The sequence below is a fragment of the Acipenser ruthenus genome, chromosome 14 (genome assembly GCF_902713425.1).
Source record: "Acipenser ruthenus chromosome 14, fAciRut3.2 maternal haplotype, whole genome shotgun sequence".
Taxonomy (NCBI): Eukaryota; Metazoa; Chordata; class Actinopteri; order Acipenseriformes; family Acipenseridae; genus Acipenser; species Acipenser ruthenus.
In genome coordinates this window covers 22312182-22327534 of record NC_081202.1, presented here as the reverse complement: position 1 = coordinate 22327534, position 15353 = coordinate 22312182, and the positions used below count along the sequence as shown (strand labels likewise).

General features: G+C 34.9%; 1 protein-coding gene across 4 annotated transcripts in view; it reads right to left on the bottom strand.

Moving 5' to 3' along the window:
- The window catches only part of LOC117419695 (membrane-associated guanylate kinase, WW and PDZ domain-containing protein 2-like), a 293429-nt gene that overhangs the window by 209418 nt on the left and 68658 nt on the right, over positions 1-15353 (bottom strand). For all 4 annotated transcript variants that reach the window (XM_058986121.1, XM_034032701.3, XM_034032702.3 and 1 more), the window contains exon 2: positions 1167-1283. In XM_058986121.1, coding sequence (XP_058842104.1) covers positions 1167-1283 — 117 coding nt within the window. The remainder of the gene's footprint in view (positions 1-1166; positions 1284-15353) is intronic.

The following is a 15353-nucleotide window of genomic DNA, read 5'->3' as shown; positions in this document are numbered from 1 at the left end:
CTCATATGAGGTATTGCATGTATTTTAAACTCCCCTCCAGTAAATCAGTCTCCAACATCTCACAAAACCTCCCAACATGAACAAAACTGGACCCCATGTGATAGACAGTGAGTTCTTATAGAGATCACACTTTTTTTGTAGGTTGAATATGGTTACCATTTGGTATATTAGGAGAGACAGTAAAATGACAAGACCTCTCATCATAGGCATTAAAAGATTAAAATATGTGTTGAAACATCTATAAATTCAATGAAGTATAAATAGTTATATATTTATTAACTTGTAAAGCTCAAAATCAAAAGAAAGCAACTATGAAGTACAGTAGGTACAAACTGGAGATGCACCTTTCAGTTGCTTTAAACTGTCAAATAAATAAATTACTGTAACATGAAAGCCTCCTACCCAATTTTGACAACGTTATAACATGGTTAGTACAGCACTGTCATGTTGAATAGTGAGCAAGGTTCACAATACAAAAAAACTAAAAACTAAAAATGTAACTAAACACACTGTACAGCAATAAGCAATACATGTGTTTGCCTTCTTAATTTCCTGGCAGGTTAGAATATTTAAAATCAATACATCTTTACTACTGTATATAGGAAATCTAATTTCGAAATCCAGCAGTGAGATTCAGCACTTGTCTGCTTCTTTCAGTGTAGACACTGTATGTTCTAAATTATGTTTGAATGCATTGAAGAGTGCACACAGCAAAAACACAGAAGTAGCATGGAAAGGAACCACAGTGGTCTGCACACGTTAGTATGGGCATGAAGTATGCATTTCCATAACATATTCAAGCACAAATTGAGAGAATTCAAAAAGTGAACACTTCAGTATAACTGATAGTGTCAGAGGTAATTAATTAATTAATTAATTAATTAATTAATTAATAAATAAATAAATAAATACTTGGCATGTCTAACCAGTGAGCTCCAATGACTTACTCTCCATTTCCGCAGAGACTGTCTTTCATAAAACCTATAAAAGGCCTAAAAACCAAACAACACTTGTCAAGGACAAATTGGACCAGCCTCCTGGAACCACAGCACATGCTGGCATTTTGTTGTCCAAAACAAAGCAAAAAAAAGGCTATGTGACAGCATTCGAGAAGGGAGCTAGATTACAATTGCCAAGAAGATTAATCAAACCCAAACTGTACTCACATGGCACTGTCCGGAGGTAGAGGTTATCCCGGATGATCTGCTGAAGCTCGTGGTCCACAGAGCCCTTTTGGAACCGTAAATTGAGGTAGTGGCGAAGGTCTTTGTCTACAATGCCCCCTGCATACCAAAAAAGTTACAAAATAAAAAGGAACAGTTACATTCGTTGTAAAGTAGAAAAACAGTCACATTCTGTAATTTAATCTCAGTGACAAAAAATTTAAGAGCGACTATTAAATGCAATCATCTGTAATACAATCTTGTTTTTCTTAGGTTTATAAACCACAGTAGAAACTGATTGTATAACAGAATCAAAACCCTGGCTGCAATGAAATCTTTTAGGCCTCCAGTCAAATTTTTACATTTGTGTTTATTTTGTAATTAAGGATTTATTCTGAAGTCACAGGAAGCATGCCTCAGGTGCTTCGGTGATTGTTCCGTCACTCAAATTAATTTAAACAAATTACCAGTGACCTTACACAGGAACAACAAGGAGAAAGAAAAGCATAACCTGTAACAGGGTACTTTAAAAAAATATATTATTATTTTTTTTAAAGCAGTAGTTTGGTAGTTCTTTATAGTAATATAACGTAGCATTCTTATACGACCCTGCAACAAATTGTCAATATAGTGTCAATACTATTGGTGGGATTTTGATCAAATAAAGTGATTGATTCAGTAAAGTGAGTCAATTAAAAGATGTTTTTGTGCTTTTGTTGATTAATTTATTATGTTTGTTCATTTTTGAAGCAGACAACAGCATGGATTTTCTACTGTTAAATTAAGGCTGTGTTGAAAATGACCCCTCATATAGGTTACATATCCTGGTTTTAAAGACATGCATTATGAAAACAAATGTAATTTAAAGTAAAAAAAAATATTCCATTTGTAATTATAGAAAGTAGGATTATTAGTGTCATTTTATGATTTGATAAGATAACCAAAGCAAAGAAGGGAATGATTGTTGGTCTGGTGGTTAAAGTAAAGGGCTTGTAACCAGGAGGTCCCCGGTTCAAATCCCAGCTCACTCACTGACTCACTGTGTGACCTGGAGGAAGTCACTTAACCTCCTTGTGCTCTGTCTTTCGGGTGAGACGTTGTTCTAAGTGACTCTGCAGCTGATGCATAGTTCACACACCCTAGTCTCTGTAAGTCGCCTTGGATGAAGGCGTCTGATATCAAATACCACTACTACTACTACTACTACTACTACTACTAATAATAATACTAATAATAATAATAATAATAATAATAATAACAATAATAATAATAATAATAAAATATACAGAAGTACTAAACAAAGCATGCAGACAAACATGTATACAAATGTTTTGATAAGAAGTCTGTATCAGTACTGTATTTATACAGCATGTTGTGTTCTAATTAGAGTTTGAAGTTTTCAGTTTTAATCGATAATAACCGGGGAAAAAAATCCGGTTTTTATGTTTTTTAAACCAATAAACCTGGGTTTCGGCAATACATTTTTTTATAATATCAATCATTCACTACCCTTGCTACATAAAGAAAACGTCTTTCAGAAAAAAAAAAAAACAACAACTCTATAGGGTTGTAAGATTCTTTTTGCTATTGTCTAGGACCACTAAATATTCCAAATATTTATTTAATAAAATAATAATTCTAATAAATAAATAAAAATACTTACTGTTAAAAGGCTCATAAGTCAATTGTTTAAAAAGTGCCTGTTAATGTTAAGCTTCCTTTGCAGTATTGCTTTGCAGTTTGCCTTCTAATTGTTTGTATAAAGTTATTTAAGGGTCTTGTTTTCAATAAGCTTTATTGATAAACCAGGAAGTGAGTTGAATTGAGACGTTTAAAGTGTACAACATGTGAGCTGCAGTAAAACAACTCTACAACTGTAATAGCCAGCTGAATTATTTATACAGTTATTTCTTCACCACATCCGGACACCAACATTACAGTGTGATAGCTACGCGGTCAGTAACGGGGGTTAAAATAAAACAGTTCTCACAATTCTCGGATTCAAGTTGCATCCAGTTCTAAATTGCCTGAATCCTAAATAGGGACAGCCTCACTTCAACACAGTAAGTTAACGTTTGTTTAGTAAAATGTACATGCAATGTATAATAGAAACTGAAAATGGATGCTTTTGAGCATCGTTTATTTTTAATAACCGAAAATAACCGGTTTTGCCAAATAATAAAAACCGCAAAAACACCCCCGAACTCAACAAAAAATAAAACCCGAAAATTTCAAGCCCTAGTTATAATTAAGGTTTCTTGTTTTTGGTCCAAACCAATAAAAAACGATCAAACACCCCCTGATACAAAAAAGAATCAGTGAATATCCAATAAACACCAGAAAAACAATGGAAATGGTTACTCAATTCACGTTGACTTGACCCCTTTCCCTGTGAAACAAATAAATAAAATACCTCTCCTTCCTGACTTCCGTATCTCACATTGATTCGTTCGGAATACTTTATTCCCACCCCAACTACTGAGCGGCAGCAAATTCCTACTTTTTTATTCAAGGATTGTAACATGCTTGCACAATTTAAAACAAGATTACAATTAGAAACACAGCGTTGTTCTTGCTCACAAGATTTCAAGTTATATTACAGTTCGACACGGAATATTTACACTCTCGTGGAATTTAAAACAGAATTGCAAATTGTGGTGAAATGTAAAAAAAAATGTCTAAACACACAAAAACCCAAGAAGCAAGTACATAAAAGACAATCTTTTTTTTTCATTGTTTGAAATGACCACAGATAAACTGCAACTTTAACCAACTGTGCCCACAACTACTGAACTAAATATGTTAGTTTAAAAAATAATAATTTAAACCACTCTACTCAAAGATGAACAAAAATGTCAGCGCTTCTCAAACTTCGCTGCACTGTGACCCCCTAGTTCTTGCAATAAAAATGACTATGCAAAATGTTTTACAGACAGCAGTAATATATATATATATATATATATATATATATATATATATATATATATATATATATATATATATAAAAATGCTTCTAGGCTGCCACAGTTTACACGATCGTGCCACAAAGACAGCTTCTTGATCCAACTTTCGATTTTGTCAGTGAGAGAAAAGACAAATATCTCGTCCTTGGAGTGATGTGTTAAGAATATTTAAGCGATCAAGCATATCTGCCAGGAAACCATGTAAAGCAAGCCATTTAGCACAAGCTCGGGACTTCTTCAGAAAACTATCAATTGTTTGATATTTAAATAGCAATTTTTTGAACTCCCTTCACAACAAAAATCAGAGACTACAGAAGTGCATCCTGATGACATGGCAAGTTGGTTGCTAGGTAACCAGTAAACACACCTTTACTGTATTTATTAGTGAATGGATAGCATATATGTTTAAAATTGTGGATCCTAGTTCCCCTGCTTGACACATTTGTCATAAGTGGTTTAGAACCCTAGGGTTCTTCAGTTCATGTTTAAAGTTAAACCTTAACAGGAAACCTTGATCCGGATAAGAAACACAATCTAAAGCTGGAAAGCGATTTGATAAAAGTTTCTTTTTTTTTTTTGATCTTTAAAAGTAGAAAATGAATTTTATGTCACCTTAGAAATGTGACTGAAAGGGATTGATTTTTAGACATTAATATTATTACCATCACCTTGATATAAGCTATCAAGGTCCATTACGCTACTGATGTGTTCGTGCAGTAAGTAACCTTCCAATACACCCCACTCACAGAATATGTCTTGTTAGCAAAAATGGATGAAAAATGGCTGGTGCCTTTTAAGTACAACTATTCAATTTAATGAATACAGGTGTACTCTTAAGCAAACAACAACAAAACAGAAATGCATAAAATATATATATATATTTTTTATCCTGTAGTCTAAAAACAGTGCGTGGCAAAATAGCACATGGCTAATATGAGACAAATGTATATTTGCAAGCACTTCAAGTCATACTGCATAGAATGACTACTGTAGCTCATATCTTAGGTAACAAATAGTTACATTTCTGTTGTCATTCTAAACAATCTTTCCACACACTCCATTTCATTATCTTCCATCCTTCCAGCAATATCATCAATACTATCCAGCAGACAACAATAGGCATTTAATATGAAACCTAACAGTTTCACATTACGATAGCAGAACCCCATCAAAATGAATTGTAATTTTCTTGTAGTGGTAGGTGGGAGCATCCCCATTTCTGCTAATATAATGCAATACACATGCTTCCAGTTAAATAATCATGCAAAAATAATACTATGGAAATTAGATAGATACAAGTTAAATAACAGTCTTAACAATTTTTAACCTTAAACAACCTCCATAAAATATATTCTTCAAAACATACAACCTTTTTTTTTGTTGTTGCTTAAAATGAAAGACAGCCCATGTCTGTAACAAAGTATATTTAGCTCCCACCACCAAAAATACAAAAACACCCACACCACTGACTGAGCTTCCTACTAAAACAGCTATCACAAAAGCTGTAAAAGCACCTCTTTTGCAGTTTTCACAGATGTTCCGTACTGCTCTGCAGGTATGCCCCAACTGGCCTGTTCACTTGGTTTGCTCCAGCTCTACAAATGCCCCAATTTTAATTGTATCTAAGGATTTGTAGCGGTTGGTGGGAGCATCCCCAGTCCTGCTAATATAATACAAGACTGAAGAGGCAAGAGAGAGAGGAGACTGTTGGGAGGCAACATAAGAAGAAGGTTCTGTGATTGGGGGCCTATCAGAATTAGCTGTTTTTTTTTTTCTGATTCATCCTGAGGAAACCGAGGTCCTGCAGCTCCCCCTGTCTGACGTCCTCTCTTCAGCAGATACAGAAGTGGCTGTGTGATACAGATGCTTTCTGACAGATTGTAAAAATTGCTAGTGTTCCAACAACTGATGTACTCTGCTAACTGACATAAGATGAAATCCTTCTCCTTATGGAAAACGCATTGACATGTGCAAACATGTGAGTTTATGAATGCACCACACTACACATACATACATACATACATACTTACATACGGTATTGGACATGGTAGTGGACAAAAAAATGGAAACACCAATGTGAAGTCACTTAATATAGGGCGTTGGGCCACTATGGTATCCTGCTCTGTGGAGTTCTCGGCAGACCGTTTTTGATTAAACTGGCTGCTCGCGCCCCAGGTTGAAATTTGCAGTCAATTGATCTGCAGTTGCTCGCCTGGTTTGCCTTGCACTTTGAATTAATGCACAGACATCACGATCCTGGAGTATGCGCTTCCGCCCACTGTTGCCCTTTGCTGATGATGTCTTTCGGAGTTCCATGCCGACATCACCTTAGACACCATTGCTCGTGAAACATCAGCAAGTTGAGCTGTCTTGGTCACTGAAGCTCCTGCCAAACTCGCCCCAACAATCACCCCTCTTTCAAAGTCACTGCGGTCTCCTCATGCAGCCATGCTAGCCATAATTATAGGCAACCAGGCCTGTCCAGCATTTTTATACATGACCCTAAGCATGCTGGGATGTTACTTGCTTAATTAATGCATGAGCCACACCTGCGTGGAAGCCCTTGCTTTCAATATACTTGGGTGTCCCTCATTTACCCAGGCGTTTCCTTTTTTGTGTCCACTACCTGTATGTGTATGTGTATACTGTGGTGCTGGAAATTAGAAACCTTTTTCTTTTTTTTTTAACAGTATTAAATAATAAAATTATATAACAGAATAAAAAAAACATGTCTCCAAGGGAGTTCCTCCTTTTTTTTGTATCATTGGTTTGTAAAAGTCATGCATTATTAAAATATGTGATATATTACAAAATGTACAGTAGTTACATCAGTTTTAAGCAGCCCTGATTATGCAAGAAGTATGTACTGGCACCCCATTAACCAAAAGGTCCTAAAATATTTACAAATCAGCACCACTTGAATTATTATGGTATTAACAGGAAGCTGAGAAAAAAACTAAGCATTCATTATTGATTTTAGGATCTGGCATTAAGAGTCCAAAGGGACTAAAACTAGTAAAAACTCTTTACTAGTTAAAAAATGTGGCAGCATTTATATTGAACAAACAATATGATGAAAGAGCACGTTCAAAAAAAGGATAACAGTGAGGGTTATCCAGTCTAATTCTGCAACAGCATAGATTATATATTTGTTGTCTCTAAAAGTAAATACCGTTATTCGAGTGACTGCATGGGCAGTGTTATCTTACATCACATCTAATAAGTGCAATAAGTGCAGCTACAACAGGTGGCACTGTTCGAAGATGGAGGCAGTGCAGAGCTGCACAGTGTGGTCTCAGAGCACGGGCAATACAAATTAAGAAAACGGCAAACAAATATAGCCATCAAATGCGTAACAGGGCGAGGTGCCCTGTACATTCATTCATTTGTTTTATTTTAGAACGGGATTTCCCCCTCCGGCCCCGTGTTATTTTGTATTTGTTTATTATGTTTTAGTATTTAAATGTATGATGGCGAAGCGCCACTGTGTTTTGTTTATTTTTAAAACGTGTCCTGGCAGAGGCGAGATCGGTGCTCGTCCTCTGCCAGGAGTAATGGAAAAAACTTGTGCAGAAGGCGGCCATCTCCCGAATTAATTAAGTGATTAATTTTGTTGCTAATCGGGAGATGGTCACCTGAATATAAAAAGCCTGCAGCTCTCCAGCTCGTGGTGGGTGTTTGGAGCGAGAGGAGAGAACGAGAGGAGAGAAACAAAAAGAAAGAAAAAAGATAACGGATCAGTGAAGGCTGTTGCCCAGCCTGACCGTATTGATTTTGTGTTCGAGATTTGTTTCTGTTTAACCTTTTTATTTTGCTCTGTGAGCACAGTGTTTGTGTTTAAAATATTTATTTTATTTTTGGATTATTTAATTAAAACGGCGCAAGCCTTTTGAACTGCAGTACTTCCCCGGTGTCAGTTTTATTTTCCCTTCCTGCTTCTGCCGTGACGTCAGACCATCGGTCACCCTGTCACAAAATGCATTTCAATTTAGCATCAACAATGCATTCAAACAACTGCACAAGTATGTTTTTTTTTATAACATAATTTTCTAATAATAACATGAACAATTAATTGGAGACAGCATTAACTGTGGACTGAAAAATGCCTGACCAATTAATTTCTACACACACACACAGTATGTTTATAATAACAAGAGCACTTAATCAGCACCTTCTGTTAGTACAAGCAGCCGATGGCAACATACATACATACAGTATGTGCCCAGTTACAGTAATGAAACTATTTCTATAAATTTAATCCATGCCAGGGAAATTTTGTAGTGGACTAGTTTCTATTTTTATTTATGTGTTTCATAATATCATGCCTAATGCTGATCTGTGTTTTTTGAAGGAACATTTAGTCAACATACAGTACTGGAAATTTTATGAAAATATAATGGTTATTACATTGAATAAGTCATCCATTACAAACATTTTTTAACAGCCGAGTATTTAAGATCTTAATTCAATTGAAGACAAATATCAGAGGTCAGGTGTTGAAGACAATATGTACACAGACCAATTAATATGTTAATATATTGATAGACATTAGAGGGAATATATTACTAAACACCATTCTAAAAATTAATTACAGGACGAATTACAGAAAAATAGCAAAGATAACAATGGCAAAAATTATCAGTTAAATACATCATACTGATCTTAATATCCTCAGTCAAAAAATTTGAAACCGGATTTAACCAGAGTTAAACAGCAATGTTGTTTACATCCAGCAGTGTTTAAATCACTAAAACAGATCTCTTGAAACCCCTCTTTGAAACTGAGGAACAGAGCATACTGTAGCATTTATGAATACAAAACTAATGTATTAAAGTATTAGGGTCAGGAACAGGTACTAGAGACATAACTAATTGTTCAAATGGTGATTGAGCAAATACATAATAAATATGGATTTCATGAACACACAACTTCCTTTTTTAAAGTAATCTCCACCAAACTGTAGGTTCAGCATGTTTACAGTTTTATAGTTCGCATTTAAGATTTAGTTTTTTATTGCAAAGACATGTATGTTATTTTTTCAGGTTGGTCTGGAGAGTTTTTGGTACGTTAATGTTGTTTTGCTTGTTTGTTTGTCTGTGGGCCTCCTGACAGTCTGATGATAAAATTGAAGGTCTTAGTGTCAGTATTGTTACTTGTTTTGTTAAAGAAACTGACAGACCTCTGCAATTCACCTACAGGCCCTAGCGAATAACCTTACCTCAGGGTATCCATTTCCGATTCTCCAATTTGTGTTTGTTTGGTTGTTTGGCTGTACTTTTTTGTTCCGCATAGAAATTTCCCTGATTGGTTTGCTTGACTTCTTCCTTCTGTAGTTAGAGGAATCGAGATGGAAAGGAAGTGGCATGGAAACAAACCAATCAAATGTAGCTTTGCCCGAATCCGATTAGCCAACAGCCTTGATAAAAAGTGAGCCAGGCAGCCATATGTTACTGTACTGTGTGTCATATATTGTACTTGTATTCTTTCTGCAGTGAAGAAAACTTTTTAAAGGAAATTGTACCGGGGGGTTACCGAGTCCAGGCTATTCCACTGCCGACCTCGGCTCACTGTGCACGAGTGGCCCATGTAGACTGGCCGGGCACCTGTGGGTCTGTAAGCTGCCCAGAGCTGCGCGGTCCTCCGAAAAGAAAAAATTGGGCTTTCCAAATTGGGGAGTAAACAAGAAAAATAATTGGCTATTCCAAATTTTGAAAAAAAGTGTACTATTCTTCAGTCTATTGTTAAACTGCTCAGCTTTGAAAATACAATGAGTGGATGCTGTGCCAAGGCACAGAAGCTGCCATGTTTTCTCCTCATGAATTTCACAGTTGTACATTCTAAAGAGTGCCATGAATATTTGATGTGAAAACGTTTTGAAAGCCATGGAAAGCTCATTGCTAACAGGGTTAAATTCAGGACAGCTGTGACATCACTGCTCTATAAATAGTTAACACTTTTGAAAAGTTTTAGTCCCTGGACAGTGGAGACATCTATCTGAGGATTTTGTCAGGTTACAGAGCTGTATTCTCATATTTTATTGATCAAAGAATTAATGAATGTATAAAAAAATGTGTTGGATGTTAACATGTCTGCTCAGCACATTTTGGTCCTTGGGTCAAGTCTAAAAATCCATTAGTCATTAGTGCAATACAGCACCCAGTGGTTTGAAAACGTAAGACCATCTGAAGAATCCAACGGTGGTTTAAAATCCAGTACTAGATAAAAAGGTGTAGGGACAGCCCAATCCGATGTTTTTCTTTCTACTGCTGGTGGTTCTACAGTATCTAGATGTTAACATGATTAATAGCAGTACTGCAAAAAAAATGTAAATGATAAATCTTAACTTATGTCAACAAACATACTGAAAAAGTTTGTTTTAATGTATTGCTACTACTACTAATGAGTAAATTATGATTGACTTTAAAATAATGATTAACAGGATCATAAAATATAATTAGAAAATGATAAAACATACAATAAATGTACTGAGAAATTCATACTATGTGTGTTAAATAATTTCAGTTTTAGTCCAATATCTTTAGGTTCTTATTATTCCAACAAGGACAAGTAAATTAACTCATTACAAAAAGCTACCATTAATTAGAAATGTTGTTGCCAATATGAATGGTCTCAACAGTAAGAGCTTACACACTGAGAGCGCTAGTAATGTAATGTTGATAATTACATTCTTAATTAATGCTCATTCTGAGGAGTTTAGCTCTTCTTTTGTTGCCGTCAAGGTCAGGCTGATACATTTTTACTTAAATTCCAAGGTATTTAAGGTGGACACGAGTTTTCTTTATCCATTTCATTTACTACAAAACCAACTGACAACCTTTTAGAAGCCTGTATATTGCATTTACATTTCTGTGAAAACCTAGAGAAAATAAACAACAAATGATCTATTCTGTCTGTCAGAGGTAAGCACTTTTCTGTATGTGGGTTATGAAATGTGGCTATATAAGGGTTTACTAAAGGATTAATTGTTGATTATGGATTTATACACAATTAATTAATTTTACCTGGCTATTTTAATTCAACATTAGTGTAACTGCATATGTGTCTTTTAAAATATGTGTGTGTGTGTGTGTGTGTGTGTGTGTGTGTGTGTGTGTGTGTGTGTGTATGTATGTATATATATATATATATATATATATATATATATATATATATATATATATATATATATACACACACATACATATATACACATACATACACACACATATACATAGAGCTTATTTAGGTGTGCCATAGCAAAGAGGGTGAATACTGATGCAATTAATTATTTTCTGTTTTATATTTGTAATTAATTTAGAACAATTTGTAAATTTTATTTTTTACTTTGACATTTTGGACTTTTTTTGTGTTGATCAGTGGCAAAACCTTTTTTTTTTTGATTCCATGTTGTAACACAATAAAATGTGGAAAAGTCCAAGGGGGGTGAATACTTTTGAGAGCCACTGTACACACACACACACACACACACACACACACACAGCAAATGTGGATCACACTACAATTAAGCTAATGGAATAATATGGAGCAAAAGTACAAAACATTTCTTTTTTTTTTTTATGAACCTATACAGTATGCTCAATTAATCATGTGATCAATATGATAAACTTCAAAGCTGCTGGATTTAAAGTTAATTATCTGGGAGAATTTAAGACTTCAGTTCAGAGCTGAAGAGGATTAGCCAATTTATATTTAGACAACGGTAACTCAAAGGAGGCCGGTGGCTTTGCGCCTTATTTGGTCAAAGCCCAAATAGCATAAAGTCAATGGCATTAGTCACTGTTTAAAACCTAGGTGATATAAATCCTGCTGCTCTGAGAACAAAATCAGTTTTTGTACCAGTCATGCAGCTGTACTTTCATGGTCCTTCTCCACTGACAATCAAAATCTACCCACCAGTTACAAAACAAGGTACTAAGCTTTGAGCACTGGATTCTATACACAACCATCATGTTTATGCAGGGACCAACAGCCAAACACACTATTAAAGGTGAGCCAAAAATACAATTAAAAAGAGGCATATTTGAACATTTCTGCTAAAGTACGAATATGTGTTACTGTAACAGTCAGTCAAGTTAAAAAATGTAAAGCAAATATTGTATTACAATGTTTATAATAGTTTGTTCAGGTGACAAAATGACTAGGGCATCTGAAGAGCCTTGTTGTTTAAAATAATACATTTTAACCAAATAAATGAATTACCTAATAGAGATTATACAATGAAAACACTATAATTTGCATTTGGATAAAAAATACAACACTTTGATCCAAGGTCATGACATTATTTATTAAATAATATTTGCTTTTAGCAACTTGCAGACATTGTGGTTGTTTTGTTATCTTCACACTTTCTGAAATTGTCCGACTGCTGCTGCTAGAGTGACATTACAAACCGATCATCAAAGCATGGGCCTCATTACAAACTCAAAGAGCTCAGGATACAGTGATTATGTATTTGCACTATGTATTCCTACACCCCAGGATTTAGAGTTTAAAAAAGCTGTCTAGATCAGTAACAAAACTGACTAGAAATCCTTTCATCCACATTTCCACAAGCAGGACTCTTATTAGGTATATTTTAAAACCAGCAGTATACATGGTATTTATAAACATTTACTGTAGTGTACAGCTTTGGCCAAATCTTTTGCATCACCTTATAGAATTAACTAATTTTGTTTCATAAAGCCGAATGAAACCTGCCAAATAACATTATGTTAACATATTTAATTATATACCGCTTTGTAGTTTTCCATATACTTAACGGAAAACTGAAACAATTTTGAAAAATGTAACATTTTGAAATCTAAAATGAAATACTGTACTACTATTATGACTTCCGGTAGACTTTTGTGATATCATTTTGTAGTTTCTTTGACTACATGATGTTAAATAAAAGATCTAAATTATGTTCATATAGGTTTTTTTTTTCTAATCATGTTTCAATCCTAAAATTCTAGGTGATACAAAGTTTTTAAATAAAATGAACTCGCACACACATACATTTAGACTGTTTCATTTATTTTAAATGTGTACATCATTGCACTGATGAAACATTAATGTGCTCTGTGTACACATTATATTATAAATCTGTACAGTAGGCCTATACAGTACAGTTAAATCAAATGAATATCTAGTGCACTTTCTTTTTACTTTAGCCTACAGGCTACCGGTAACACAACATGTTGCTGCATTGAACACTTTACACTGGTACCTTGCCTGTGTGTGTTTACTTCTTGGTCTGTGATGTCACCACTTGACCATTCTGTCACAGTGCCGCATTGACACGTCATGATACTATACAATACCTTACATATACTGCACACACTTTACAGAAATAAATAAATTGTACATTTACACAGAATATTTGAATATTTTATCCATGGCAGCAAGTAAAACGCATAGCTTATCGGCTCCTTTTGTTCTCTGTTGGTATGTGTCAGACTTTCTTTGCACAAGCAATTCATTTTAATTATTAGTCTACATCTTGTGTTTCGAACCACTGGAGTCCATCAGTATGTCTGAAAGCTTCTCGCCCTTTTCCAACTGATCGATCACAGTTAGTTTAAACTCTGCAGAGTATGTGTTTACATGCCCCCTTAATTTTAGTGATTTAGTTGCTACTTGCATCTGTTCTTCACATTGATTTTCATCCTGTCTTTGGGGTCTGTATAACAGCGTTTTTTTTTTTTTTTTGTTTAGTGTGTCTCTCTGGATCATGCAGTTGACAATGACCTAGCATCACAATTAACTGGATATTACTGGGGGACAAACGTTGTGTCCAGCTTTTCTGACTGTACGACATAACAATGTCTGTATTAAAGAGGGACTACTGTATTACAAACCTAAAACTAGGATTGTATACATGAATTCCAGTTAGAAAAGAGAAACCCACATCCTAAAGTCAGGCGAGCCAATTAACAGATTGAATTAGTACATCAAAGGTCCTTACTATGTCAAAAATGTAACATCTGCTGTGCAATTACAGTACGGGATACGGCTTAGCTATTATCTCAATAACAAACACCAACATTTCAGAAAATCACCCAGGCTTTGTATCTATGGTATACCCATATAGTTAAACCTTTGATGCAAGTTCAAGCTATTTTATGTCGGCTTTTGTTCTGAATAATTCTAAAAAATATCACAATGATTTTTAAAGGAGGTACTTAGGATGGCCATTGAATAGCATTCTAAAAAAAAAAAAAAAAATGTCCCAAAAAACACCTTGTATGAATTGATCTTGATTACATATCCAAAGCAAAAATAAAAGGTTTAAATTCACTCTAAATTGCACAACTGTATAAGCGACAGTTTTCCCCCTCACATCTCTGTGAGTTCAGCTTAATACTGATCCAGCTATTTTGTCCTAGGCATCTCTCTACCAAAGAGGGACCATCTGTAGAATTCTGTTAAACTGTGTGGTGGTTTTGTAATACAGACTAATGGGAGCTGGGGGCAAGCTTAAAACCACCAAGCTCATTTAACTTCTGACCTTAGACAGATTAAAAATAGGACCCCCAAGGTATAAGAAACCTGTGAATAAATCACCTATTACCACGATAAGCAAGTTATAAAGCAGCGGCTAAGAATGAACCACTCAAAACAGCTCTGTCTCTAGAAGAGTCTCACAGGAAATCTTACATAATAATGTGGAGCTATACTGTTATACTTGCTTGGTTCTGATCAATGTGGTATAACTAAGACCTTTTCTCATAAGCAATCCCTGCTGGAAGCAAGTAGATTTTAAGCAACAAAAAGCCCTTCATAACCTATTTGCATGAGCATTGTTGACAAACATAGAGGATTCTGCATGTATGAGTTCATTTTCAAGCAGGTACTGCACCATGGGTATGATTTTAGCTGCACATGTCTAGTGTGCTTTGAATTTGGAATTACTATTACCCTCGCTGGGTTTGCATAGTGGAGGCATCCCTACAGTGTCACACTTTATAGTTTAACATTATATATGTTACTGAAATTATAAGAATCAGGCGATATGTTTCCTGCTTTCTGTCTGCCAGTACATTTGTATGTACAGCTATGGCCAAAAGTTTTGCATCACCGAGAATTTTAGGATTGAGATATAATTAAAATGATATGAACATAACTTGGAAAACTACAAAGCAGTATGTCATTCTATATATTAACATAACATTATTCAGCAGGTTTCATTCGACTTTATAAAGCAAAATTAGTTAATTCTATAGTT